Source organism: Mesoplodon mirus (assembly GCF_964341445.2).
Source record: "Mesoplodon mirus genome assembly, chromosome: 18".
NCBI classification, from domain to species: Eukaryota; Metazoa; Chordata; class Mammalia; order Artiodactyla; family Ziphiidae; genus Mesoplodon; species Mesoplodon mirus.
In genome coordinates this window covers 28,874,913-28,901,964 of record NC_138994.1, presented here as the reverse complement: position 1 = coordinate 28,901,964, position 27,052 = coordinate 28,874,913, and the positions used below count along the sequence as shown (strand labels likewise).

The 27,052-nt window shown below is 55.5% G+C and overlaps 1 protein-coding gene across 1 annotated transcript; it reads left to right on the top strand.

Annotated features, from left to right (window-relative positions):
- Positions 1–822: 822 nt before the first annotated feature.
- On the top strand, positions 823–3,777 carry LOC309793994 (forkhead box protein J1-like; the record flags this gene model as incomplete). The annotated part of the gene is made up of 2 exons (XM_082604930.1): positions 823–1,320; positions 3,010–3,777. The coding sequence occupies 2 exons, from the start codon at positions 823–825 to the stop codon at positions 3,775–3,777; spliced, it is 1,266 nt and encodes a 421-aa protein (XP_082461056.1).
- Between the last annotated feature and the right edge of the window lie 23,275 nt (positions 3,778–27,052).

Sequence of the window (27,052 nt, the reverse complement as noted above, 5' to 3'; positions counted from 1 at the left end):
AGCAGAGAGCCGCGGTGAGGGTGGGCGGTGGGAGGAATTTCTTTGAGAAGCTTCCTTTGGCCCGGACTGCGCTCTGAGCCAGGTAAGGGACGGGGAGGGCTGCAGGCCGTGGGAAGGGAGGGCGTCAGTACCAGCCCGCTCTCCCATCCGTCCCCGACGGAAGTGGTGGGCCCGGGGACTGACATCAGAGGCGTTTGGGGGACACTCACTTCCCGCCCCCTTATAACTCTCTGTATTGTTTCCTTCCTTCCCCTTGAGCCCCATCCTAATATCCCTTTTCAAAGATCAGACGACCTCCCCCGCCCCCCGACCCGTCGTACTGCCCTCCTGGACTCTCTCGCCCCATTTCCATTGGTTGTGGACGGAGAGAGGGGGGTTAATTCCCCGCTTTGAGGGAGAAAGGGGTGGCCTCGCATGCCCCTACACTATTCCCTCGTTTGGCTAATTAAGTCTCCTCTAAAAGATCCAAGAGGAAAAGAGCGAGGCGAACCCCGTGTGGGTCGGACTCCCGGGCACACCTTCTGTTTCCCAGACGTCGGCAGTAAAAGATCCTCCCCAGCTGCAGGAAGGATTTTAGTAAGAGCCTCCCCCCTCGCCCACACTCTCCCCTCGGGGGTGGGGAAAGAGGGCTCAGTTCCCGCTCTGGTCCCCGCAGGCACCACATTCCGTTTGGAGGAGGCTACCCCCGGATCGCGGGATGGAAGCCCGCTTCCGGGAGGCTGCGTAACTGAAGCCGCGGGAGTCAGCGGGCCGGAGAGCTCGGCGGCCACCCTCGGCTCGGCTCGTGGATGTTGACAGCCCCCTCGGAGAGTCCCCGCAGATATGGCGGAGAGCTGGCTACACGTCTCGGGAGCGGGGGCAGCGGAGGAGGCCGGACCGGAAGGCGGCCTGGAGGAGTCCAACGCCCTGAATGACAGCCTGACCAGCCTGCAGTGGCTGCAGGAATTCTCCATTCTCAACGCCGAGCTCCCCGCCCTGCCTTCGGGGGACACCGACCCCCACGGCTCCCACGAGCTGGCAGGCTCGGCCGAGCCGGGGTCTCCCCTGGCGGCGGACCCCGCCTGCCTGGGGCAGCCGCACACACCCGGCAAGCCCACGTCCTCCTGCACGCCGCGGAGCGCCCCCTCGGGGCTGCAGGCCTCGCCTCCCGACGACGTGGACTACGCCACCAACCCGCACGTGAAGCCGCCCTACTCGTATGCCACGCTCATCTGCATGGCCATGCAGGCCAGCAAGGCCACCAAGATCACCCTGTCGGCCATCTACAAGTGGATCACGGACAACTTCTGTTACTTCCGCCACGCTGATCCCACCTGGCAGGTAGGGAGGCACTCCCTCCCTCCCTCCCCATGCCCGCGCGGACTGGACTCACATCCCAGATCCGCAGGCCAAGTAGGCGCGGTACGGCCAGGGCCCCGAGAGAGGAAGGCCGTCCAGGAAGGACCTCAAGGGAGCCCAGTGCTTGGACTGCTGCCCCTTTGACTTCAGAGATGGAGGAGGGAGGATGTTCAGAGGGCTGCAGGGGTGCCGACATAGAGGTTCAAGTGGAAAGAACTTGTGACTCGTCCGGCAGGCTCAGCCCAAAGACCAGGGCTGAACTATGCGTGGACACAGCCCCCCAGGGTAGGTTGATGGACTGAGGGACACATTTTTGTCCCAAGTCCTGGAATTCCTTGACACTACCCTCCTCAAGGTCAGTTTGTCAGGGCCTGACTGGAGGCAGAGCATCGTTCCTGCCAGGCTCTGCATCCCGCCTGCTTTCAGTTGGCTGGAGGGGCTCTGGGAGGGGAGAGGGGCGTGCTGCAGGGTGTGAAGGCCATCTGTGTCCCAGTGGAAGGGCTACGGGGCCTTCCGAAAGCTGCTGTGCCAGCCCCCACCCCAAGCCCTCCCTAGTTTCCTGCCTACACTCCTCCCCCTCTTCTCATCAACCTCCCTGGGGGGACAATTACCTCAGCCACGTGCTTTCCACAGGGGCTCTTTCCTCCCACACTGGCTTCATGTTCCAAGTGTCCGGAACCTGGCACAGAGCAGCCAAGGGGCCCAGACCACCATGTAAACCTCCCAGTCTTGCCAGGGGGCACTACTCACCTGCCGGCCCCAACCACCAGGCCCCAGACCCCTGTGCCCCAGCGTGGTTTGGACTGTGCACCCAGGCGTGAACAAGGCAGGATGGTGATTCAGGCTGGGCCCTCAAGGCCCTGAGCCTCTTCGACCATCAGGATCAGGGGCTACGTGGGGACAGAGACCCTGAGGATGCACAGATCCTTCCCTGTGGCACAGGTCACAGGATCAGAGTTCCTGTGATCACAGCTATTCCACGATTGCTTGGGCCCTGACCCTGGGGCAGGTACCATTTGTAACCTTGGTGAGAAAGCAGAGACCCTCCACCACCCCCCACCCTACCCCAAGCCTGAGAGGCCCCAGGAATGAGCGCTATGCTCTTGGCTGGGTAATAATCAACTGAGGCCTCAGAGCCTGGGGTGGGAGGAGGGGGACATGGTGGGTGAGGGCCCAGGCCAGCAGCCGGCTCTAGAAGCAAGGAAAGTCATCAGATCCTCCCACACTTCATCCCCCCCCCCACAGACACACACCCTCACACCCACTCACTCATTTCACAAACAGAGAAGGCCAGCCAGGCCCAGGCAGAGGGAGATGGCCGTCCAGGACCTGGGGGAGCCAAGGCCTTTGACCAGAGGCCGCAAGCAGCGGGGTAAGGGAGGGAGGGCAGGACAGGCTGGCACTGAGAGCCACCCTGCGGCTCAGGGCTCGGATGACCGAGCAGGCAGATATCCTGGCCAAAGGGAACAAAAGCCCCCGACAGCACTCCCAGCTCCTGGTGCCCCGTGGCTGGTGTCCCAGAGCGTCCCGCTTGGAGCAGCGCCTCTGTCTCCCCTGCCCCCATCGGAGAGAAGGTGGTGGTGGGACTGGCAGTGGCGCTAGGAGCCCCCCATCACTGACCCCACCCACTCTCCCAGCTGTCTTCCTTCTCTCCTACCTCCCTGTGTCCAGAACTCCATCCGCCACAACCTGTCCCTGAACAAGGGCTTCATCAAGATGCCTCGGGAGAAGGACGAGCCAGGCAAGGGGGGCTTCTGGCGCATCGACCCCCAGTACGCCGAGCGGCTGCTGAGTGGGGCCTTGAAGAAGCGGCGGCTGCCCCCAGTCCACATCCACCCGGCCTTTGCCCGCCAGGCCGCGCCAGAGCCCAGCGCCGCCCCATGGGCCGGGCCACTGACCGTGAGCACCGAGGCCCAGCAGCTGCTGCGGGAGTTCGAGGAGGCCACTGGGGAGGCGGGTTGGGGTGCTGGCGAGGGCAGGCTGGGGCGTAAGCGTCAACAGCCGCTGCCCAAGCAGGAGGCCAAGGTCCCGCGGCCCTCCAGCCCCCTGCTGCTGACCCAGGAGGAGCAGGGTGAGCTGGAACCCCTCAAGGGCAACTTTGACTGGGAGGCCATCTTGGACGCTGGCACGCTGGACGGGGAGCTGGGCACGCTGGAGACCTCGGAGCTGATCCCGCCGCTGAGCCCTGCCTCACACGGGGACGTGGACCTCACCATCCATGGCCACCACATCGACTGCCCTGTTACCTGGGGGCCTCCAGCGGAGCAGGCTACCGACAGCCTGGACTTTGATGAGACCTTCCTGGCCACATCCTTCCTGGAGCACCCCTGGGACGAGAGCACCCGTAGCTCCCTGCCCCCCGAGCCCCTCTTTGAGGCCGGGGATGCCACACTGGCCTCTGACCTGCATGACTGGGCCAGCCTGGGCGCCTTCTTGTAAGAAGCCAGGCCCTGCCCCACCTCCAGACAGCACCGAAGTCTGGGCCCAGACTGCCCCCCTCCCCGCCAGTGCAGGCCCATGGACACCCTACCACCCAGGCAGGGGCTGGGCCAGCTCACCCCACCAGGCCACGCGGCCCCCAGCCGAGGCCATCCTCAGATTCTAGTCCAGCAGGCTGAGAATTGGGGCCCAGGACCCAAATTGCTGCCTCCGCTCCCCAGCCCCCCATACACACAGTGTTTCACTGATCCACTTCTTCCCTGCTCCAGAGACACGCTAAGGGCCCTGCACTATGAGAGCTGCGGCTTGGAGGGGCCCTGGCCAAGCTGGAAACATCAGTACAGGGCCCGCCCCAGAACACCTTAGCTTCCAAGCTTCTCTCTCTCCTGCTCTCCTCCCCAGGTCTCTATCCAGAGCAAGTTCCCAGGTACAACCAATGCTGATTAGGTGACTGCAAATGAACACCCAAGAGGCCTCTCCTGGCAGTCTGTGAGGAGGAGCTAGGCGGAGGGGGGAAGAGAGAGGAGACAGAAAGGAGGCCGGGGTACCGGGTGGAGCCAGGAGATTTTCTAAGGCCTCTGGGATCTTCTGGCTTCATCCCTAGAGGTGGGGCAGAGGGTATGTGTCCCTAATCTTTGAGCCCAACTTGAGGCTGAGAGCAGCGGGGAGATGGGGATCTGGGGGTTAGGGGCTGGGGCAGCCAAGCTGCAGAGGGAAAGGGGACAGACAGACTAATGTAGTGAGTGTAGCTAGAGCTGAGGCTTAACTGGGAGGGACGCAGTGCTTGCTAGAACCACTGGGACCAAGAATGGGGGGATGGCCCCGTGCCCTTGCTTGCACTCCTGCAGGGGAGTGTCTTGCTCCACCATAAACGCCCTGGGCTGCATCCCACATCCCCTCTCCTAACCCATCGGGCAATTTAACCTTTTTCATAGAAAGTGATTTACAATAAAAACATTTTTAAAAGTAAAGTTTTAAAAAGTCTCAAAATGGACCTGCTTGCAACTTTCTCTGGGGAAAAGCATGGGCCAGTTTTGGGGAGGCCACGGCCCAAGGGGGAATGGCTGGGAGGAAGATGGGGGGCACCAAAGGCCTGCAGAGTGTCCCCTGATGCACTCCTCATGATCTCTGGGTGCCCAGAGAGAAAGGGGCTGAGAGGCGGCCCTCGGGGGTCCCCTGCAGCCAGGGCCTCGGCACCTCTCTATGTGCAATGGGGAGACTGTACCCACAGCCCCGAGGAGCAGGCGGCAAAGGAGGCACAGCCCCCTCCCTGGCCCTGGGGACTCACTCACAAAGGCCGTTCTTGCCCAGGGCTCGGCTCACGTTCCCCACCTCGCCCAAGTTGAGGGCCTGCCCAGACTCACCTGCGGTCCTCGCCTGGGCCTGTCTCCAGCTCCTCCCTCCCTTGGTCCCTTCCTGAAGGGACAGGGTGTGAGGTCAGAGGGCCCCAGCCCCTGGGGCCCCACTTGCCACCCTGGGGTTCATTCACCCCGCCCAGGGCCTTCCCTCCAATGCAGGTTGGGGCTGAGGGAGGCCATCAGGGCAGACGGAAGACGGGGTGCCTAGACCCTACAGCTCCAGCCTGTGAGGAATCAACGTACCAGAGTTCTGATGGGGAAACTGAGGCACAGCAAATATGTGACACTCAGCAGGCACCTTTCCACCCCCTCACCCCAGCTTTGCCTGGAACCCATCTCTCCCCCGAGCCTGCACCTGGCCCCGCCAGCACGCCCTTGTGGTGCACAGCCCCTTCCCCCAGCACTCACGTGCACGTGCGCACAGACACACACACACACACACAAACGGGCACTGTCCTACACAATCCTGCCCAGCCTCCACGGGCCCCTTTCTCCTGAAGCCCCTTTCTTTCCTTGCACTGGAGGCTGGCTCCAGGACAACCTGGCATTCCCCCGCCAACTTGCTGCTTTCCCTTGCTAATTACTCAAAATATTTCCGAAGGGTGCGCACACTGCAGGGCCAGGCGGGTTGGGGCCTTACAGAGCTCAGGAGGCAGCCCATCCCCTTCCCACTGCTTGCTGAGGAGGCTGCCCCAACCTCCCTCTGAGACTCCCTTCACCCCCTAAGCAACGACTCCCTCCCTCTCCCCACCACCCTCCGGCCTTCCTGCCCACGCTCCCCAGCACTGGGGGAACATGGGGGCTCCAGCCTCTCCACTGGTCCCCAGGCTCAGCCTCCAGCCCCCGACAAAAGGGGTACACCCTGGATTGACAGGTGGGGCCGGTCACTGTCCCTCCTCCTCACCCTCTGCCTGGGCCCATGCTGGGGGAAGAGGGGCAAGGTCAGGGGCTGGCAGAACTGCCTGCCAGGTAAGGAAAGGCTGAAGAAGCTTCTGGCTGTCAGGAAGAATCCCCAGGAGCTCCTGAAAATCCCTATGCTTGGGACTAGCGTCTCTGGGGCTGGGACCCAAACACTGGCACTTTTAAGGGTCCATGGATGCTGCCAACGAGCAGCCAAAGGTAAGAGGGGGCTCCGAAGCGGCCACAACACAGGGCTTCACACACCCTTTCAGCAGGCAGCGTTTGGGGGTTGGCGGTGGAGGGGGCGGGAAGCGTGAGTGGATCCTGTCCCTCCTATTCATCCCTGCCCCGGCCCTTGGCTGGGTGGCTTTTTGAAAAAACGTTCAGTGACTCCGTATTTATTTAGAGATTCGATGTAATCCCAGTCAATATATATTTTGCGCCCTTAACAGTAAGTTGCAGACAGGCTGCCCCATTAGCACTAGATACTTTAGTGTGTGTTTCCTTAGAACAAGGACACGCCTCCATAATCCCAGTACCACCATCACAATCAGGAAATGAACACTGACCTGGTAATCCCATGTAACCGCAGACCCCCTTCACGTCTTGCAGATCACCCCAGGAATGCTCCTCTCCATTCCAGCATCCCAATCCAGGACCCCATGTTGCAGTGAGTTGTCCTTTCTCTTTTGCCCTGTGTGGCTTTGAGCCCATGACTCAAGCTCTCTGGGCAGGTTTCGCATTTCCTTTGATCTCCACTTTTGAGGTGAGAAGCCCTTCAGCCACTTCACCCTCAGGTGTGGTACAGTCCCGTCCCAAAGCAAGAAGCCAGCTTGCTGTCTCCTCACTTTCCACCTCTTCCCTATCCTCCCTCCCCCATGTATGGCCAGCCAGGAAAGGGATGAGGGGCAATGTTCAGGAACTCAGTGTTTGGGGACCCTCGCCGTCTGCCCACGGGACAGGCCACCCCCAGCTCCAGTGACGGGAAGGCCCCCGGGATGGGATTCCATGCTGGCCTGAAGCAAATGCGCCAGGCCTCCTGAAGAGCTGAGCTGAGGGCAGGAAACACTCTTCTCCCCGCCTCTGCCCCCCTCAACATACTGGGGACCCAGACTTGAAGAAGGAAGGTCATGTCCATGGTGTCCTCCCAGATCAGCACCGACACCGTCTCCTCCATGTCCGGCTCCTACATCGCCCCTGGCACGGAAGAGGACGGGGAGGCTCTCCCCTGCCCCCGGGCCGCCAGCAGGACCCCCTCAGAAGAAGGAGACGTAAGAGAGGAGCATGGGATCGCCCTCGCCGCTCTGCTCTGCTCTGTACTCGAGTCCCAAGGAGCTCAGTCCAGGGCCTGCCAGGGAGATCGGCAAAGCCCCCCAGTGCTCGGGAGGGGAGCCCTGGAAAACACGGTACCGGGTTGTTGAATCAAAGACTCCCTCAGATGTGATCTTCCATGTGGCACCACTTCTGTCCTGAGGACTTGGTTTGCGTTTGCTACCAGGCGAGCTGGGTAGGAGAGCCGGTGGCATCTGCACCTTGACTTTTGTTGCTCCTTTGCAGGTGACGCCAGCGGCGTCTCCAGACTGCAACTTTGCGGGCCTCGTCGCCACCGCTGAAGAGCAGGATGCAGAGGTAAGAGCAAGATGGACGCTGGTGCCCCTCCCCGGTCAGAGGGACTGCCGGCACTGGCACAGGATGCAAATAGGATGGGGGCTCTTCTGGAAGAAGCCTTCCAAGGTGGTGCACTTGGATCTGTTAGAGGCAGGGTGCAGAGCAGAGGGACTGTCCGGTTAGCAGAGGGCGCTGGTCTCAGCGTAATAGGCGTGGGGTGAGTTCCAGAGGGAAGTCTTCCAGGCCAGACTCTTGAGAGGGTGTTTGTCCTCCAATTCACTTAGTATTTACCTGGCACAGGCATCTCACATGTTCCTGGCACTGGGGGACACAAAGACCGAGTGACATGGCTTTTGCCTGCCCACACCCCCAATCCACCCATCCCACCCATCCCGGAGCTCCATCTGATGGAGGAATCAGAGTTATAACTCAGCGTGAGAAGTGCTCTGACGGAGGTGTGCCTGAAGTATATGGAATGCCCAGCTCCCAGTGGGGACTCTACAACTTTCTCTTGAGCCAGATGTTCTCAAAGGAGTATCTGGATGGGATTGGGGATCCTAAAGGGTTCCTGAAAGTTTTATGTTCTCACGGTTTGCTTTTTCATTTGACAACATTGATTTCCACCTGAGAGAAACAGTGTGAGCTAAACTATGACCAAGGCTGTTCCTGACAGTCCCAGGGTCCCTCTGTAAGGTGCCTCAGACCTGGTCCCTCTGGAACGTGCCTCAGACCTGGTCCCTACGGGCCGATCCTGCCTCGCCAAGCAAAATCTGCCTCTGCTGGGCCTCCCAGCCATCTCACACGGACAGGAAATGTATGGATACCATGAGGGTGATTAGTTCTGTCTTCTGACCATCAGTAGGCTCATTTCACTGCTTTATGGACTCACAGTGCCTTCCTTCTGTCCTAGGGAAATGAGGTTCTAGAAGAAGAGGACGGATCACCCACACAAGAAGATGGTAAAAGACCTGGTCTTTTGCTCCCTTTTATTATATTTCTTTCCCGGGTATTCTCTGAAGGGTAGAGAAAGGGGCACTGGTGTGACTTGGTGGCACTGCTCAAGGGTGTGGCTTTGGGGAAAGGTTGTCTTCTTGATGGAATATCAAAGCAAGCAGGGTATCTGAGGACCTCAGCAGCCTTCCTGGCTCTTTCTGGGCCTCTGAGCCAAGGCTGCAGAAGACACATGGAGTTCTCCATCTACGTTGAGTAGATCCTGAAGCTTCTTGGGCAACTGCCATCACCTTCCTTCCTGCTTCAGCTTCTCAGCTGAGTCTCACAGAACTGCTCTAGCAGCCCCAAAGTTCAGCTGCAGCAGGAGAACAGCTTCCTCCCCTTGGGGGAACCGACTGTTAGGCAGTAGGTTTTCCTGCTTTAGTGAAGAAAACGGCTGATGTTACAGTAGCAGAAGGATCACAGCCCTGGCGGCACAGCAAAGGTGAGGTGAAGAGACGTTAGCAGCTCAGCGTACACTAGTGTTTGTAGGCTATTGGAACGAGTCTCTTTACCATCATTCAGGCCTCAAGTAGATATTTTTTTTAATTGGAAGAGTTGGTTTACAATGTTGTGTTAGTTTCTGCTGTACAGCAACGTGAATCAACTATACATATACATATATCCACTCTTTTTTTAGATTCTTTTCCCATATAGGCCATTACAGGGTACTGAGTAGAGTCCCCTGTGCTCTACAGCAGGTCCTTATTAGTTATCTATTTTATATATAGTAGTGTGTATATGTCAATCCCAATCTCCCAATGTATCCCTCCCCTCCCTTGCCCCCCGCCATAACCATAAGTTTGTTTTCTACACCTGTGACTCTATTTCTGTTTTGTAAATAAGGTCAATCATATCTTCAGTCGGAAGAATTTGGTTTCTAGTAAGCCGAGAAGCGAAGGAACGACCTACATATAGAGCAAGGAAGTGGCGGGGGGGGGGAGGGTAGGCGAGCTGGGAATCCCACCTGGGATTGTAGGACCAGGCGTCCCAGGAACCGGTGTCTCTTCCGTCTGCTCCTCTGAGGTGCCTCCACAGAAGGGCAACCTCCAGAGCAAACCTGGATCCCAGCCTGGATGCAGATGTCATGCTAGTCGCTTCTGCTTTGGGCATGGCAGTTGCTTGGGGGGTTGTGTGGTGTGCAGGAGGTGCGCATGTGCACATGACCACTCTCTCCTGGCCAAGTAGTGCCGGAGGAGGGGTGGTCGCCCAGGCTGTGCCTCTGCCGCACGTGCACGCCAACCAAGCCGGAGTTGGGCGCTACCTCTCCTCGGTTGATGTCTTCAGGGCGCAAGGCTCTGAGTTCTCCATTGTGATTGTCGTCCCCAGTAGAATATTTGCTTCTAAAAGGCACAGGGCAGTACGTGGTTTCCGCCTGACATTCCATATGTGGTTTCCACCTGACATGCTGTACACAGTAGATGTATGTTTCTTCCTCTCCCTTTCACCAAGGAAAAAAAAACCGGGTGGGGGCTTGAAAAAATAACATCTAAAATTGTCCCCTTCCCATCTTACACGACTGTAGGTTTCTGGTCAGCCCCTTAAAACATCTTCAGAATAGAAAATTAAGTCTCAAAGAAAATAAATCATAATTTTGCAAGCAATGCGATTCTTTGATTTGAGGTGCAAAATTACGGGACCAAAGAGCTTTAATTGCCATTTTATGTATTAGTCATTTCGCAGAGCCTTGTGGTCATAAACACACCTCACGTGCACCGACAGACACAGGCCTGAGCCCGGGGTCACTTCCCCCGTGGCTCTCCTAGCTCTTCCAGCCTGGCTTAGGCTCTGCTCTGGGCCCGGGTCTGCGTGTCCGAATCCCACAGACCTCCCCAGGGTCTGATTTCCCTGGAACGAAGGCTGGAAAGGCGCCAGTTAAGGAAACAGAGCAGAACAGAGCGAGAACACAAACGTACCCACGCAGTTTCCTTTATTGTCCTCTCTCCCCACTTAATTATTGTCTTTTTTTTAACATATGATTTGATGTTTTTTGTCTCCATCCTTAAGATTTTTATTTTAAGGACAGCAAAGCAGAGAAAAACACAGCCAGGTCCTCTCTAACTGCCTTAACTCCGTTAGAGGCCAGAGGACATTCGCATTTCTAGGTATGGAGTGTGACAATAACAATGACTTTGACATCGCCAGCATGAAAGCACTGGACAATAAGCTGTGCTCTGCGGTCTGCTTACCCGGTGAGTGGCAGTCTGCTGAACATGAACTTGGTGGGAGACGCTCCCCTGCTCGCACCCCTGCTCTCACCCTGGGACACCCATCTCCTGCCCTGCAGTTCCTGCAAGAAGGCATGGGCTTTGCTAAGGTGCTGGGAGCCAGTTGCTGAAAGGAAGTGAGGCAGCCTTGGGAGAGTCCTTGGGCAAAGAGCGACTCTGCTCTAAGCGAATCTATTTGGGCATGGAGAAAGGCACAAAAATACCTCCAAAGCCTTCCGATTTGACCTGACCGTGCCCACTCCATCATGATCTTGCAGATCCCATGGCAGGGGGCCTGGTCTTGTTTCCATCAACAGGCAGTTTAAGGCAGACACGGCCTCTGTGATAAGGTCTTGGAAAGAGAGCCTGAGCCCTTGAAAAGGGAACCTGTAGCCACTCAAAGGAGAGTGTTTAGTTAGGATCAGAGAGGAATTTCAATGCCAGCATTTTATAGACTAGCTCTGTGACCCAGTGAGCCCTGGGCTACCACCAGTTGCCTTGTGCTCCCTAGATTTGGATCCCAAAGGAACAATCAGGGGTCGAGGGTAACTCTTCTCCCTGGAGCCCTAACTCTATAAATTCAATCAGGGCCATCAACGTGCCCCTTATTCCTTCTCATGACACTAAACTGAATCCAGGATGAGTTCTCAGGAGGAGCCCACCTGTCAGTCACACTCTGGGCACTGATGTCTCTCTGCTCCATGCTCACCAAGGGCTTCACCAACCATGGCTCTAAAGCCACGTCTTGCCTGGTGGACTAGGTCGAAATTGCCCCTCCTTGGTTCACAGCAGAGACTGCCTTCATGTTGCGTGGTCTGTAATCTCTTAAACATGCCCTGGACATGTTTAAGCTTCAGGACAGCCAGGTCCCGTCATGGGTCCATTGCTTTACTCTCTTTGCAACATGGTTACAGGTGCTGGAGGGACACAAACTCCTGTGGTTGCCACTCTCCATCAGCTTGCAGAAGACCCATGTACTCACCCCTCTGGCCCCATGCAGGCTTGTGGTGGAGGAAGCCGTAATCCCCAGAGACGCCTCCCACAGCCTTCCCAGGGGCTCTCCGGTCCCTTCCCACTTAGCGTTGACCCAGCCAGGCTTGGGCCAGAGTGGCTGAGGTCCAGGGTACACTTCACTTCCTGCCTTCCCACTCTTTACCTGGCTTCTGTCTGTCCATTTGTTTCTCATGTCTTTTTGCCAAATGTACGTCTGTCTGTCCAGTTTGTTTATTTTGAAACTCATTTAGGTTACCCAGACTTCGTGTGAAAGTTCATGTTCACCCACACCCAACCCCAAGCTTGCTGGGCGCACGCACATCCGAGGGGCCCTCGCTGAGGCTTCCGTTCCTAACTGGCAAGAGCCTGTATTTAATATGCTGAAATTTTCCAGGAAAAATAAATATTTGTGAGACTAGATTAATCCCTGTTCCACAAAAGCGGGGATGCTTCTGTGGCAAAGGTTACAGGCAGGATTTGTTTTGGTCACTAGTTGGGGAAGATGCCATCTCTGCCCTCATTCCGCCCTGAGTCTGTGGCAGCTGTGCCGGCCAGCCGCTCACTGGGCTTCAAGAGAGGAATCTAGGCTCCTGCCTCCCCGCAGTGGCTCCCCACCAACCCCCGTGTTTGGCAGAGAGAGCTCCTGGGAATTGTTTTAGCCGCCCATGCTGGTGGAAACTGACCCCAGGCCTTGTGCTTCCTCCTCTCCCTAACTCCTTCGGGCCAACCTGCTGGTGGATGTTTATTCCACTCTGGGATTGCGGCAGGAGAGCGAGGCCTGGAAGGAAAACAATGCCTGGGCTTCTTTACGGTGATCTCGGGAGCCAGCCATTCTCAGATCAAACTGGCTTCACCGTTCAGGCCAGACATGAAACCGAATGACAGTGGCGCCTGCCGGGAGAGGGAGTTGAGGGTCGCATCGTAGCCTCACCCTGAGGTCTCAAGGGCTCTTACGAGAGAAGGAAAGTGCATCTGCTCTCTTGGTAAAATGTTTCTCGGGTTCTGCTGTTAGCGTCACACTGGTAGTAAAGAGCTGGGGAACTCTCTGGAAGAATCTGTCAGGTTAATGTCAGGTTAATGACAGGAGCATCCACTGTGGTAGGTCCCATGGAATCAACAGACCTCACCACGCTCAGCTGTAAGTTCAAAGGTCCTTCCTATGACTGAGGTGCCTCAGGCTGGCTTGGCCATCAGGACAGCTTCTCAGGCACTTGGTCTCCCTCTCCACACTGTTTCCCTCCCCACACGGATGCCACTCGCCTCACGGAGCGCCCACAAGGAGGGAGCCCGGGGAGCACCCCATGGTCCACCCTCCCCAGGCCCACAGGTGCTCTGCCAGGAGCCCCAGCTCGCGGCAAGGATGGCTCAGGTCCCCATCCTCGCTGCTCTCATCACCCTTGTGGGAGTGATGTTGAGAAAGCACCTGTGTCATTCCAGCACCTCTTCCGCTAAGAAGCCTGTGGGTCTTCTTTGGCCCCGAGACCAAGGTGGGGGGGCGATGGTATGTTCTGAGATTGTTCTGCAAGGTTCTCAAAGGGAGGAAATCTGAGTTGACCATTGTAGGTGATGAGCTGACTATAATCGCGAGGCCATGCTCGGTAGATGGGGCCCCAAGGAACCTGATGGAGTATCACACAGGCGTCAGGATAGTGGCCAGGGGACCAGTGACAATTCTGTGAAAAGGCTCTGGGTGGTGTGATGGGAAAAAGCAAAGATAATTTGAGTTTATTAGTGGAAATACAAATGTTTTTGTTTTGTTTTGTTTTGTTTTTTGTGGTACGCGTGCCTCCCACTGTTGTGGCCTCTCCCGTTGCGGAGCACAGGCTCCGGATGCGCAGGCTCAGCGGCCATGGCTCACGGGCCCAGCCGCTCTGTGGCATTTGGGATTTTCCCGGACCAGGGCACAAACCCTTGTCCTCTGCATCGGCAGGGAGACTCTCAACCACTGCGCCATCAGGGAAGCCCGATACAGATGTTTTTAAATGATGGCATTGGACAGGAGTGGGCATACCGATGAAATCTAAAAGTACTTATGGAGGGAATTCCCTGGCCGCCCAGTGGTTAGGACTCAGCACTTTCACTTCAGTGGCCTGGTTCAATCCCTGGTCGGAGAACTAAGATCTTCCAAGCCACTGTGCAGCCAAAAAAAGAAAAGTACTTATGGAGACCTGAAATAACCCAAGACTAAGACGCCACTAGGAAGGGTTATGCTTCGCAGATACTAAGGAAAAATCGGAATTAACTTTCTCTTTTCTTGGAGAGAAACTCTACAAGATGGTGGAACTGTTACAGATCTTAAATTTAATTAGTGGCTGGGTAGAGGCAGGAAAGAGGTGTGTGGAATCCCCCTAGATGTGCTCCCCAAATCTGCCTCTAGAGGTCTCTTCACTCCCCCGTTTCTGAGCCTGAGGAGGGAATTAAGTGGGAACCACCTTTCTCTACCTCCCGGGAAGGATTTTGAATCTCCAGGCTCCCTTTTCTGGCTGAGGGCTGGACAGAATGGTAGCACTCGCTCAGGAAGTCCTCCTGCGCCTTCCAGGCTTACCTTCTGCATCCAGGATGCACGGAGCAGCAGGGTTTCGCCGAGGGTCTGGCAGAAGCCTTTTTAGAGGAAAGAGCACCACCGACTGTACCAAGAAGCTGGGGAGATCAGAGACTTCAGGTCTGAGTCTTCAGGCTGTTTCAGAAGGAGCCAGTTTTCAGCCCTGGCTCAGAATCTGGACCGGTGGTGTTTGTAGCAAGGACTCAAGAATTCAGAGCCAGGCAGCCTGGCAGCCAGTGGTGGTGGCGGCGAGGCTGCGGCAGTGTTTTGATTTCACTTTGTTTCTGTGTGTGTGCGTGCGTGTGTGTGTGTGTGTGTGTGTGTGTGTCTTCTCTCCTGTTTACCATTTGCTTTTGGTCTTTCGTACCAAACAGCCGCAGTTCCGGAGTCCTGCCCATTAAACACAGAGGAATAAGTATGAGATCTACCAAATTATATAAAATGAAGGAACAACTTATTTCATCTGGGGGTTCCTAACTGAAAAGGGCAATCTTGCCTGCTCTTCATCCTGTCACCCTTAGAGCGGTAAAGCACTGTGGACCCATGTGCCGGACTCCGGTAACCCCAGGGAGTACAGATCCCCGCATTCCGTCTGGCTGTGAGAGATACCTAAACATTTCCTGTCCCACTCACTCCCCTTCCCCTGGGGTCCACCTCCACAAGACTATTATTAGAGCCTTAGGGCGGATTAGCACACCAGGACATTTATGGGTATACACAATTTATACCCGCTGAATCCTAGTGTTTCTGCCATTAAAGGGTTTCGTGTCTTGGGCTGGCCTAACCTGAAGCTGACCCCAGACATTTGTGACTGGCCTCCCTCAAATGTGACGCAGTGAGCCTCACGCCCACCCTCCAGGGTCAGCCGGCTCCGTCCACGAACTGAGCCCTCTGAAGGGCATGGCTCTCGGCTCTGCCCTGGAGGAGATCACCGTGTGCTGGAGGATCCAGCAATTTCCACACAGCATGAGAAATGGGGTGGTGGTACGGGCCAGTGGGGGAGCACTTCGGAGCACGCTGGACCCCATCTGGCTTCAGGGCGCGCCTTCTGGGGGCAGGTGCTGGAAGAGGCAGCTCAGCAGTCCTCGGCCAGAGAATGGAAGGCTTTCCCCCAACTCAGGGGGTTAGGGCTTCATCCTCTCCCTTCACAATGGCCATCTCGCTGCACTGGGGGGAATGAATCAGATGGAGTCATTCTGTGGGCTGGGAGGACGACTTGGGGGAGATGAGTGTAGCCTGAACAAGGCCTGGGGGGCGGATGGTTTTCGCGCACATTCTGTGAGTCAGGCGCCCTGCTCACCACTCTTCCATGTCACCTCGCTTAGTCTCACGGCATCCCTGGGGTGTAAGTACTTGTCTCCCATCTGATGGATGGGAAAACCAGGGCTCCAAGTACAGTGACCTGCCCAAGGTCACACAGTCAGTACGTTACAAGCTGGGGCTGTATCCCGGTTTTCTGACTACAGATTTAGACCTTACTAGAGCTTGAACAAGCAGGAGGTCAGGATGGATTGGATACAGAGCATGAAGGAGAGAGAAGCACCAAGAGTGGGTTTCCAGCATGGGCAGCGGGTGCTTCTCGTGCAGGAACTGCAGGACAAGGGGGGAAGATGATGAGTTTCGTGGATGGTACCCGGGGGACCCCAAAGCTCTGGAGCTAATGTCTCCTGGGGTTGGTGGCACCAGCTGATAGCAACTCTCGGTGGGCTGTTCGGGTGCAGAAGGAGAGGAACAGCTGTCACTCTGTTCTCTGCCATGCCATTTGGTCCCTGGCACCCTGCTGGGCAGCCAGTCCCTTCCTGCCCCACCCTGGCCCCCACAGCAAACACTAACTCTGAGCCCAAATTAACACACTCTTCTCCCTCCCCTTCACCTCCTCCTGCTCTCGTGAAAGTCTCAGCCAGACTCAGTTTCTTTTCCTGGTCCGCTGTAACACTTAGGCAAACTTCAAGACCAAATAAAGATACAAAGGTGGATCCTACGGCAAGCTCACAAAACAAGGACCATCCTGCATGTCCCTCCATCAGTGGGCCACAGTGGCCATGACTGTCCCTCGCCCAGTGGACGCCACTGCTCCCAAGTTTCACGTGCTGTGGTTTGCACCCTGTGGGAGTTCCAGCTAATGCGCATCTTGCCAGCTTTCGTGCCAAACTCCCGGACTGTCCTGCCAGAGACACCATCTGCACCAAACCAAAGGTCCGGTAACCTTCCTTTCCTCTTCTCAGGTGCCTGGCAGGCTGACGACAACGTGGTCAGTCGTCGGAACACGCAGCGCAGACGCCCATCTTCTGGCAGCCTGGAGGACCCCGAGAACAGGCTCTGCGTGTGGGATCCTTTGGCCATCTGAGAGCCTTAGCCCCTGTACCAGGGCTCTCCTCCCGTTCTCACATCCCATCCTGGCCTCATGGCACCACTGACCTCCTGGGCATCCTCAGCAAGACACACGGAGACTTTTTAGACCCACGTGAAAGCTGGATGCTGAGGGCACCTGACCCTTCTCCCAGACTCATCTTCTTCCGCAACCGTGATCCTTCCCCTCTCAGAAGGGACTGGAAACCTCTTTTCTCCTTGTCGGCTAAAGCCACTCGAACTGCAGCTCACGAGACCCTTTGCAGAGAGTCTCTGGAATGTTTCCACTGTATCTTGATCTTCAGGTGGAGCTGTGGTCTACAGACTGGTTATATCTTGTGCATCTTTTTTTTTTTTTTTCTCCTTAGGAGTTAGACCAAGAAGACTCAAGAGTTTGGGTGACTTCATTACAAACACCCATCTAGCATTTTCTAGTCTCTGGGACATCATAACCAATCTGAAACCTGCAGTTTGGGGTGGCGTTGGGGGATGACTCCTGTGAGAAGGGAAAGCCATATTGCACTGTAAGTGGGGTTTCCCTCAAAATGCATTAGGAGCTCCTCTCTCAAGGACAAGAAGCAGTGGCAACCACCAGAAGGTTGGTTGGGAAAACAGTTCTTGCTTCTGGTAGCAGAGGCTATGCCTCGTGTGTCTGCTTAGGAAGGAGGCCTTGAATCTGAGAACCCCTCAGTTACATGATGACCTACCGGGGAGTTCTTTATGATCAGGTGCACTCAGGAAGGCCTGGGGCTCCATCCTAAGGTGACACTGCAAAGGCATTTTTGACCCCCTCGATGTACCAGGCACTTGTTAGGGACTGTCGTATATTATCACGTTTCATCACTACCGCCCTGTCAGGTGGCATTCTTACCCCTGCTGCCCCCGTCTCCACCCCGCTTTTCTGAAAGAGTTGAAGAAAGAAGCTGAGAGAGGGGTGGACCGGTGGTTCTCATTTGGTGCCCAGGAACCCCAAAGGAGGTTGGGGGAAGGGCTGAGCTGGGGTCAGTGGTGGTCTGGGAGGCTCCCCACCCCACCGGTTTTCCTCCCCTGTCCTCCAGATCAGCTGAGCCTGATGGGGGGAGCCGGAGGTACTGCCTTCCATAGGCTCATCAGAGATTTAGAGATATTGTTCAAATCACATGTGCACCCCACCTCACTCTGCTGTAGGGCATATAAATAACAGCCTGAAACAGCAAGACCGTAAGCTGTTGGCTGTTCGTCCCTCAACACTAGTGTTATCAATGGATTCCTCATAGCTCTCTGATAGATGCATTGTCTGCTGGCTTTTGGAAGAGGTGGTTATTTAGTGGAGCATGAGATTGAGAAGCAAAGTGGGATCCAACAGTTTGTGAGGCTGAGATATGACAGAGCCCTAGGCTATGCCCACCATGATGGCCTGAATTAGTAGTTGGAATTGTTGCCCTAGAAGAGCTTTTCAGGGTCCTTCCCAAGGCCTCAAGGAGAGCCCAGTGCTGGGGAATGTTTTGCACCTCCTGTGTGGCTGCTTTGCGCCACCAGGTGCCTGGTGACCCTCACTGCCTGGTAGTTGTGGTTCACAGCCTGCCCTGGGGGTGGGCAGGGGGAGGCCTGTGGTCTTGACAGACACTACATGAGCCAAGCCTGAATCTCAGCTTCTGCCTTGAGTTCCCGTGTCCACCCGCTCTGAAATCCTGCAGTGGGCTCTGCTGTTTCAGGCCCCATTTAATGTCCTTCCTTTCCCGGAAACATTCTTACAGCCCCTTTCATATTGAAGATTCGAGCAATAACCACACTTCCTGATCTCCTTGAAGTCTGAGTCCCAGAAGCACTAGGGAAGGGGGCGCTCCCTTAGCCTGCGGTGGTGGCATACAGATCCACCTCGTCTCCCGGCAGGTAGTATTCAGAGTGTGGTGTTACCTGAGATGAAGGAGATGCAGGTAAACAGTTGCCACAGTGGCCAGGAACCCTAAGAGGAAGCCATTGCCTTCACCCTTTCTGGAGGGTCTGTCTTCTCCCAGGAAGAGGCTCAGAGAGATTCCTCAAGGCCTTGGTTCCATAACCAAGACATACCCGGGTGAGAAGTGGCCCTTCACTCCTGTTTCTCAGACAGTTCCTGCTCTCTCCCCCATCCCCTCACCTCTTTGCCCTCATTTAGCTCTTTGGCGAGCAGAAATATCCCATCCAAAAGGGCTGGGATCAGGGAACAGGGCACAGAGCCTGGTCGGGGAACAGGACAGCCGCCCCAGTCATCATCTGGAGATGGTCATGTTGTTAGCAGTTGACCCACAGAGAATATGACGGGGCCTGGTTTCTCACACAAGGACACAGACTAACCGGAGGCCTGGGGCTCCTTCCTGCCACACTCAGGTCGGAGCTCACCTATGAGCTCACTTCCGGGTGGTGTGGTGATCCCAGCCTTCTCACAGAGCCCTTTTTCCTTCTCCTCCCCAGTCCCATCCCACCAGAGGCCATGCCCACGCTGGGGCATCTCCTGGGCACGGATCCACACACGTTAAGCCATCTCACCTGGGGAGAGTTTGTGTCCTGTTCACCTGACCTTGGCATGCTGCTTGCTCACTGTGCTTTAGGATCTGCACACCTAGTGTGTGTAAGTATGTGTGTACTGTTGTGCCATCTGTGTACCCCTCACTCCCTGGAGTACACTCATGGGCACACTACAGTGGGGACGTCAAGGATGCAATATTTATGGACTGCTGCATGATTCTTAAAAATGAATAAAACTGTTCACAAGGGAGGGAGAGCTATTAATTGCGCAGTTGGCTTATTTGTGAAAGTTGCTGTCCGACTTTCTCCAGCACGCTTTTAATACTTTGACTCAATAACAACTCACACTGCAGAAATATAGAAGATCATGAGAGATTACTACAAGAAACTCTATGCCAAGAAAATGGACAACCTGGAAGAAATGGACAAATTCTTAGAAATGCACAACCTGCCAAGACTGAATCAGGAAGAAATAGAAAATATGAATAGACCAATCACAAGCACTGAAATGGAAACTGTGATTAAAAATCTTCCAACAAACAGAAGCCCAGGACCAGATGGCTTCACAGGCGAATTCTATCAGACATTTAGAGAAGAGCTAACACCTATCCTTCTCAAACTCTTCCAAAATATAGCAGAGGGAGGAGCACTCCCAAACTCATTCTACGAGGCCACCATCACCTTGATACCAAAACCAGGCAAGGATGTCACAAAGAAAGAAAACTACAGGCCAATATCACTGATGAACATAGATGCAAAAATCCTCAACAAAATACTAGCAAACAGAATCCAACAGCACATTAAAAGGATCATACACCATGATCAGGTGGGGTTTATTCCAGGAATGCAAGGATTCTTCAATATACGCAAATCAATCAATGTGATACACCATATTAACAAATTGAAGGAGAAAAACCATGTGGTCATCTCAATAGATGCAGAGAAAGCTTTCGACAAAATTCAACACCCATTTATGATAAAAACCCTGCAGAAAGTAGGCATAGAGGGAACTTTCCTCAAAATAATAAAGGCCATAAATGACAAACCCACAGCCAACATTGTCCTCAATGGTGAAAAACTGAAAACATTTCCACTAAGATCAGGAACAAGACAAGGTGGCCCACTCTCACCACTCTTATTCAACTTAGTTTTGGAAGTTTTAGAAACAGCAATCAGAGAAGAAAAGGAAATAAAAGGAATCCAAATTGGAAAAGAAGAAGTAAAGCTGTCACTGTTTGCAGATGACATGATACTATACATAGAGAATCCTAAAGATGCTACCAGAAAACTACTAGAGCTAATCAATGAATTTGGAAAAGTAGCAGGATACAAAATTAATGCACAGAAATCTCTGGCATTCCTGTACACTAATGATGAAGAATCTGAAAGTGAAATCAAGAAAACACCCCCATTTACCATTGCAACAAAAGGAATAAAATACCTAGGAATAAACCTACCTAAGGAGACAAAAGACCTGTATGCAGAAAATTATAAGACACTGATGAAAGAAATTAAAGATGATACAAATAGATGGAGAGATATACCATGCTCCTGGATTGGAAGAATCGATATTGTGAAAATGACTCTACTACCCAAAGCAATCTACAGGTTCAATGCAATCCCTAACAAAGTACCACTGGCATTTTTCACAGAACTAGAACAAAACATTTCAAACTTTGTTTGGAAAAACAAAAGACTCCGAATAGCCAAAGCAATCTTGAGAACGAAAAACGGAGCTGGAGGAATCAGGCTCCCTGACTTCAGACTACACTACAAAGCTATAGTAAGCAAGACAGTGTTTTACTGGCACAAAAACAGAAAGATAGATCAATGGAACAGGATAGAAAGCCCAGAGATAAACCCACACCCATATGGTCAACTTATCTTTGATCAAGGAGGCAGGAATGTACAGTGGAGAAAGGACAGCCTCTTCAATAAGTGGTGCTGGGAAAACTGGACAGGGACATGTAAAAGTATGAGATTAGATCATTCCCTGACACCATACACAAAAATAAGCTCAAAATGGATTAAAGACCTAAATGTAAGGCCAGAAACTATCAAACTCTTAGAGGAAAACATAGGCAGAACACTCTATGACATAAATCACAGCAAGATCCTTTTGGACCCACCTCCTAGAGAAATGGAAATAAAAACAAAGATAAACAAATGGGACCTAATGAAACTGCAAAGCTTTTGCACAGCAAAGGAAACCATAAACAAGACCAAAAGACAACCCTCAGAATGGGAGAAAATATTTGCAAATGAAGCAACTGACAAAGGATTAATCTCCAAAATTTAAAAACAGCTCATGCAGCTCAATAGCAAAAAAACAAACAACCCAATCCAAAAATGGGCAGAAGACTTAAATAGGCATTTCTCCAAAGAAGATATACAGACTGCCAACAAACACATGAAAGAATGCTCAGCATCATTAATCATTAGAGAAATGCAAATCAAAACTACAATGAGATATCATCTCACACCAGTCAGAATGGCCATCATCAAGAAATCTAGAAACAATAAATGCTGGAGAGGGTGTGGAGAAAAGGGAACACTCTTGCACTGCTGGTGGGAATGTGAATTGGTACAGCCACTATGGAGAACAGTATGGAGGTTCCTTAAAAGACTAAAACTCGAACTACCATATGACCCAGCAATCCCACTACTAGGCATATACCCTGAGAAAACCATAATTCAAAAAGAGGCATGTACCAAAATGTTCATTGCAGCTCTATTCACAATAGCCCGGAGATGGAAGCAACCTAAGTGTCCATCATCGGATGAATGGATAAAGAAGATGTGGCACATATATACAATGGAATATTACTCAGCCATAAAAAGAAACGAAACTGAGCTATTTGTAATGAGGTGGATAGACCTAGAGTCTGTCATACACCGTGAAGTAAGTCAGAAAGAGAAAGACAAATACCGTATGCTAACACATATATATGGAATTTTAAAAAATGTCATGAATAACCTAGGGGTAAAACAGGAATAAAGACACAGAACTACTTGAGAATGGACTTGAGGATATGGGGAGGGGGAAGGGTAAGTTGTGACAAAGCGAAAGAGAGGCATGGACATATATACACTACCAAACGTAAGGTAGATAGATAGTGGGAAGCAGCCGCAGAGCACAGGGAGATCAGCTCGGTGCTTTGTGACCGCCTGGAGGGGTGGGATGGGGAGGGTGGGAGGGAGGGAGATGCCTGAGGGAAGGGATGTGGGAACAGATGTATATGTATGACTGATTCACTTTGTTATAAAGCAGAAACTAATAAAAAAATAAAAATAAAATAAAAATAAAAACAATAAATACTTGGGAAGAAAAAAAAAAAAACTTTGACTCAAGACAAGCTGGACATGGAGGAGTGAGAGAGGGCAAGGGGTAGAGGGAAAGACATGTTTCTGGGTGGGAGCTGGTGTACCATCCCCCGGGCACAGCTCCTGCCCAGAGGCCTGATAAGGAGCCCTCACCTCCACCCACCCCCTTCAACCTCTGAGAACTTCCAACTGCAGCTCCTCAATAACTGAAGAGCAGGAAAGCTGGTGACTGGAGGGAGGCTGGGGGAGGGGAGGAGGAAGGACCACAGTCCACCGTTAGTCCGTCACTTAAAGGCTGGTGAAATGAATGGGGCAAATGACCCCAGTCAAAGAATTTGGCAAGTCCACGGCTTTCCTGGCTTTCACCCAGCGGCTCTGTTTCCTCGGCTATCTGGAAAGGAGGGAGAGCACTTCCGAAGAAGCCTCTGGAATGTCAGCTTCTGGGAATCTTGCTGAGGACGGGGCGGGGAGGGAGCGCTTACCGGGAAACACTGGATTACCCTAGCCGCCTTGGGGTGCCTGCGACCGGGGCTGCGGTTTCTGCGGACCTGAGTGGCAGGTGGCATCGGAGAGTCAGACCTGCTTGCGGGCACCAAGACGACACTCGGTCGGGAGACCGGGACAGGCCGCAGAAACGTGAGGAAGGGCCACTCGCAGCCCAGAGGAGAGGAAAGGAAAGCCCCAAGCATGCACCCAGCCCTGGCCCCCGCGCCACGGGCTGTGTCCCAGGAGCCGTCGCCACCTCTGAGCAGCCCAGATGGGAAGGGGGTGGGGCGGAGGACGGTTCCCGCGGCGAACTGCTCGCCAAGGGCCCCGGGGCCTCTGCGGGAGCGCCGAGCCGCGCGCCTCTCCGAGCCCTGCGCGGGGCCCTCGGGCGGAAATGCGCGGAGCCGGGACGCGGTGGCGGGTAGGGGGCTGGGTCGCGCGCGGGAGAGGGCGGCAGGAGGGAGTTGGAAGAGAGTTACCGCGTGAGAGAGCCGTTAAGAGCCCGCGGTCTCTTTGGAGATGCCCTGGCCAATGGCAGAAGCGGAAGCTGTTTATATGGGCGGGGCGTCGCCACGGCAGCAGGAGACGCCTTGCGAGCGGCTACTGAGTGCCGGTCCCCGGCCGCTGGCTTTCAGAGAGGCGCCGTCGGGCGTGAGTGGCGACGAGGATTGCTGGCTGGGCCCTGGAGCTGGGAGCAGAGAGCCGCGGTGAGGGTGGGCGGTGGGAGGAATTTCTTTGAGAAGCTTCCTTTGGCCCGGACTGCGCTCTGAGCCAGGTAAGGGACGGGGAGGGCTGCAGGCCGTGGGAAGGGAGGGCGTCAGTACCAGCCCGCTCTCCCATCCGTCCCCGACGGAAGTGGTGGGCCCGGGGACTGACATCAGAGGCGTTTGGGGGACACTCACTTCCCGCCCCCTTATAACTCTCTGTATTGTTTCCTTCCTTCCCCTTGAGCCCCATCCTAATATCCCTTTTCAAAGATCAGACGACCTCCCCCGCCCCCCGACCCGTCGTACTGCCCTCCTGGACTCTCTCGCCCCATTTCCATTGGTTGTGGACGGAGAGAGGGGGGTTAATTCCCCGCTTTGAGGGAGAAAGGGGTGGCCTCGCATGCCCCTACACTATTCCCTCGTTTGGCTAATTAAGTCTCCTCTAAAAGATCCAAGAGGAAAAGAGCGAGGCGAACCCCGTGTGGGTCGGACTCCCGGGCACACCTTCTGTTTCCCCGACGTTGGCAGTAAAAGATCCTCCCCAGCTGCAGGAAGGATTTTAGTAAGAGCCTCCCCCCTCGCCCACACTCTCCCCTCGGGGGTGGGGAAAGAGGGCTCAGTTCCCGCTCTGGTCCCCGCAGGCACCACATTCCGTTTGGAGGAGGCTACCCCCGGATCACGGGATGGAAGCCCGCTTCCGGGAGGCTGCGTAACTGAAGCCGCGGGAGTCAGCGGGCCGGAGAGCTCGGCGGCCACCCTCGGCTCGGCTCGTGGATGTTGACAGCCCCCTCGGAGAGTCGCCGCAGATATGGCGGAGAGCTGGCTACACGTCTCGGGAGCAGGGGCAGCGGAGGAGGCCGGACCGGAAGGCGGCCTGGAGGAGTCCAACGCCCTGAATGACAGCCTGACCAGCCTGCAGTGGCTGCAGGAATTCTCCATTCTCAACGCCGAGCTCCCCGCCCTGCCTTCGGGGGACACCGACCCCCACGGCTCCCACGAGCTGGCAGGCTCGGCCGAGCCGGGGTCTCCCCTGGCGGCGGACCCCGCCTGCCTGGGGCAGCCGCACACACCCGGCAAGCCCACGTCCTCCTGCACGCCGCGGAGCGCCCCCTCGGGGCTGCAGGCCTCGCCTCCCGACGACGTGGACTACGCCACCAACCCGCACGTGAAGCCGCCCTACTCGTATGCCACGCTCATCTGCATGGCCATGCAGGCCAGCAAGGCCACCAAGATCACCCTGTCGGCCATCTACAAGTGGATCACGGACAACTTCTGTTACTTCCGCCACGCTGATCCCACCTGGCAGGTAGGGAGGCACTCCCTCCCTCCCTCCCCATGCCCGCGCGGACTGGACTCACATCCCAGATCCGCAGGCCAAGTAGGCGCGGTACGGCCAGGGCCCCGAGAGAGGAAGGCCGTCCAGGAAGGACCTCAAGGGAGCCCAGTGCTTGGACTGCTGCCCCTTTGACTTCAGAGATGGAGGAGGGAGGATGTTCAGAGGGCTGCAGGGGTGCCGACATAGAGGTTCAAGTGGAAAGAACTTGTGACTCGTCCGGCAGGCTCAGCCCAAAGACCAGGGCTGAACTATGCGTGGACACAGCCCCCCAGGGTAGGTTGATGGACTGAGGGACACATTTTTGTCCCAAGTCCTGGAATTCCTTGACACTACCCTCCTCAAGGTCAGTTTGTCAGGGCCTGACTGGAGGCAGAGCATCGTTCCTGCCAGGCTCTGCATCCCGCCTGCTTTCAGTTGGCTGGAGGGGCTCTGGGAGGGGAGAGGGGCGTGCTGCAGGGTGTGAAGGCCATCTGTGTCCCAGTGGAAGGGCTACGGGGCCTTCCGAAAGCTGCTGTGCCAGCCCCCACCCCAAGCCCTCCCTAGTTTCCTGCCTACACTCCTCCCCCTCTTCTCATCAACCTCCCTGGGGGGACAATTACCTCAGCCACGTGCTTTCCACAGGGGCTCTTTCCTCCCACACTGGCTTCATGTTCCAAGTGTCCGGAACCTGGCACAGAGCAGCCAAGGGGCCCAGACCACCATGTAAACCTCCCAGTCTTGCCAGGGGGCACTACTCACCTGCCGGCCCCAACCACCAGGCCCCAGACCCCTGTGCCCCAGCGTGGTTTGGACTGTGCACCCAGGCGTGAACAAGGCAGGATGGTGATTCAGGCTGGGCCCTCAAGGCCCTGAGCCTCTTCGACCATCAGGATCAGGGGCTACGTGGGGACAGAGACCCTGAGGATGCACAGATCCTTCCCTGTGGCACAGGTCACAGGATCAGAGTTCCTGTGATCACAGCTATTCCACGATTGCTTGGGCCCTGACCCTGGGGCAGGTACCATTTGTAACCTTGGTGAGAAAGCAGAGACCCTCCACCACCCCCCACCCTACCCCAAGCCTGAGAGGCCCCAGGAATGAGCGCTATGCTCTTGGCTGGGTAATAATCAACTGAGGCCTCAGAGCCTGGGGTGGGAGGAGGGGGACATGGTGGGTGAGGGCCCAGGCCAGCAGCCGGCTCTAGAAGCAAGGAAAGTCATCAGATCCTCCCACACTTCATCCCCCCCCCACAGACACACACCCTCACACCCACTCACTCATTTCACAAACAGAGAAGGCCAGCCAGGCCCAGGCAGAGGGAGATGGCCGTCCAGGACCTGGGGGAGCCAAGGCCTTTGACCAGAGGCCGCAAGCAGCGGGGTAAGGGAGGGAGGGCAGGACAGGCTGGCACTGAGAGCCACCCTGCGGCTCAGGGCTCGGATGACCGAGCAGGCAGATATCCTGGCCAAAGGGAACAAAAGCCCCCGACAGCACTCCCAGCTCCTGGTGCCCCGTGGCTGGTGTCCCAGAGCGTCCCGCTCGGAGCAGCGCCTCTGTCTCCCCTGCCCCCATCGGAGAGAAGGTGGTGGTGGGACTGGCAGTGGCGCTAGGAGCCCCCCATCACTGACCCCACCCACTCTCCCAGCTGTCTTCCTTCTCTCCTACCTCCCTGTGTCCAGAACTCCATCCGCCACAACCTGTCCCTGAACAAGGGCTTCATCAAGATGCCTCGGGAGAAGGACGAGCCAGGCAAGGGGGGCTTCTGGCGCATCGACCCCCAGTACGCCGAGCGGCTGCTGAGTGGGGCCTTGAAGAAGCGGCGGCTGCCCCCAGTCCACATCCACCCGGCCTTTGCCCGCCAGGCCGCGCCAGAGCCCAGCGCCGCCCCATGGGCCGGGCCACTGACCGTGAGCACCGAGGCCCAGCAGCTGCTGCGGGAGTTCGAGGAGGCCACTGGGGAGGCGGGCTGGGGTGCAGGCGAGCGCAGGCTGGGGCGTAAGCGTCAACAGCCG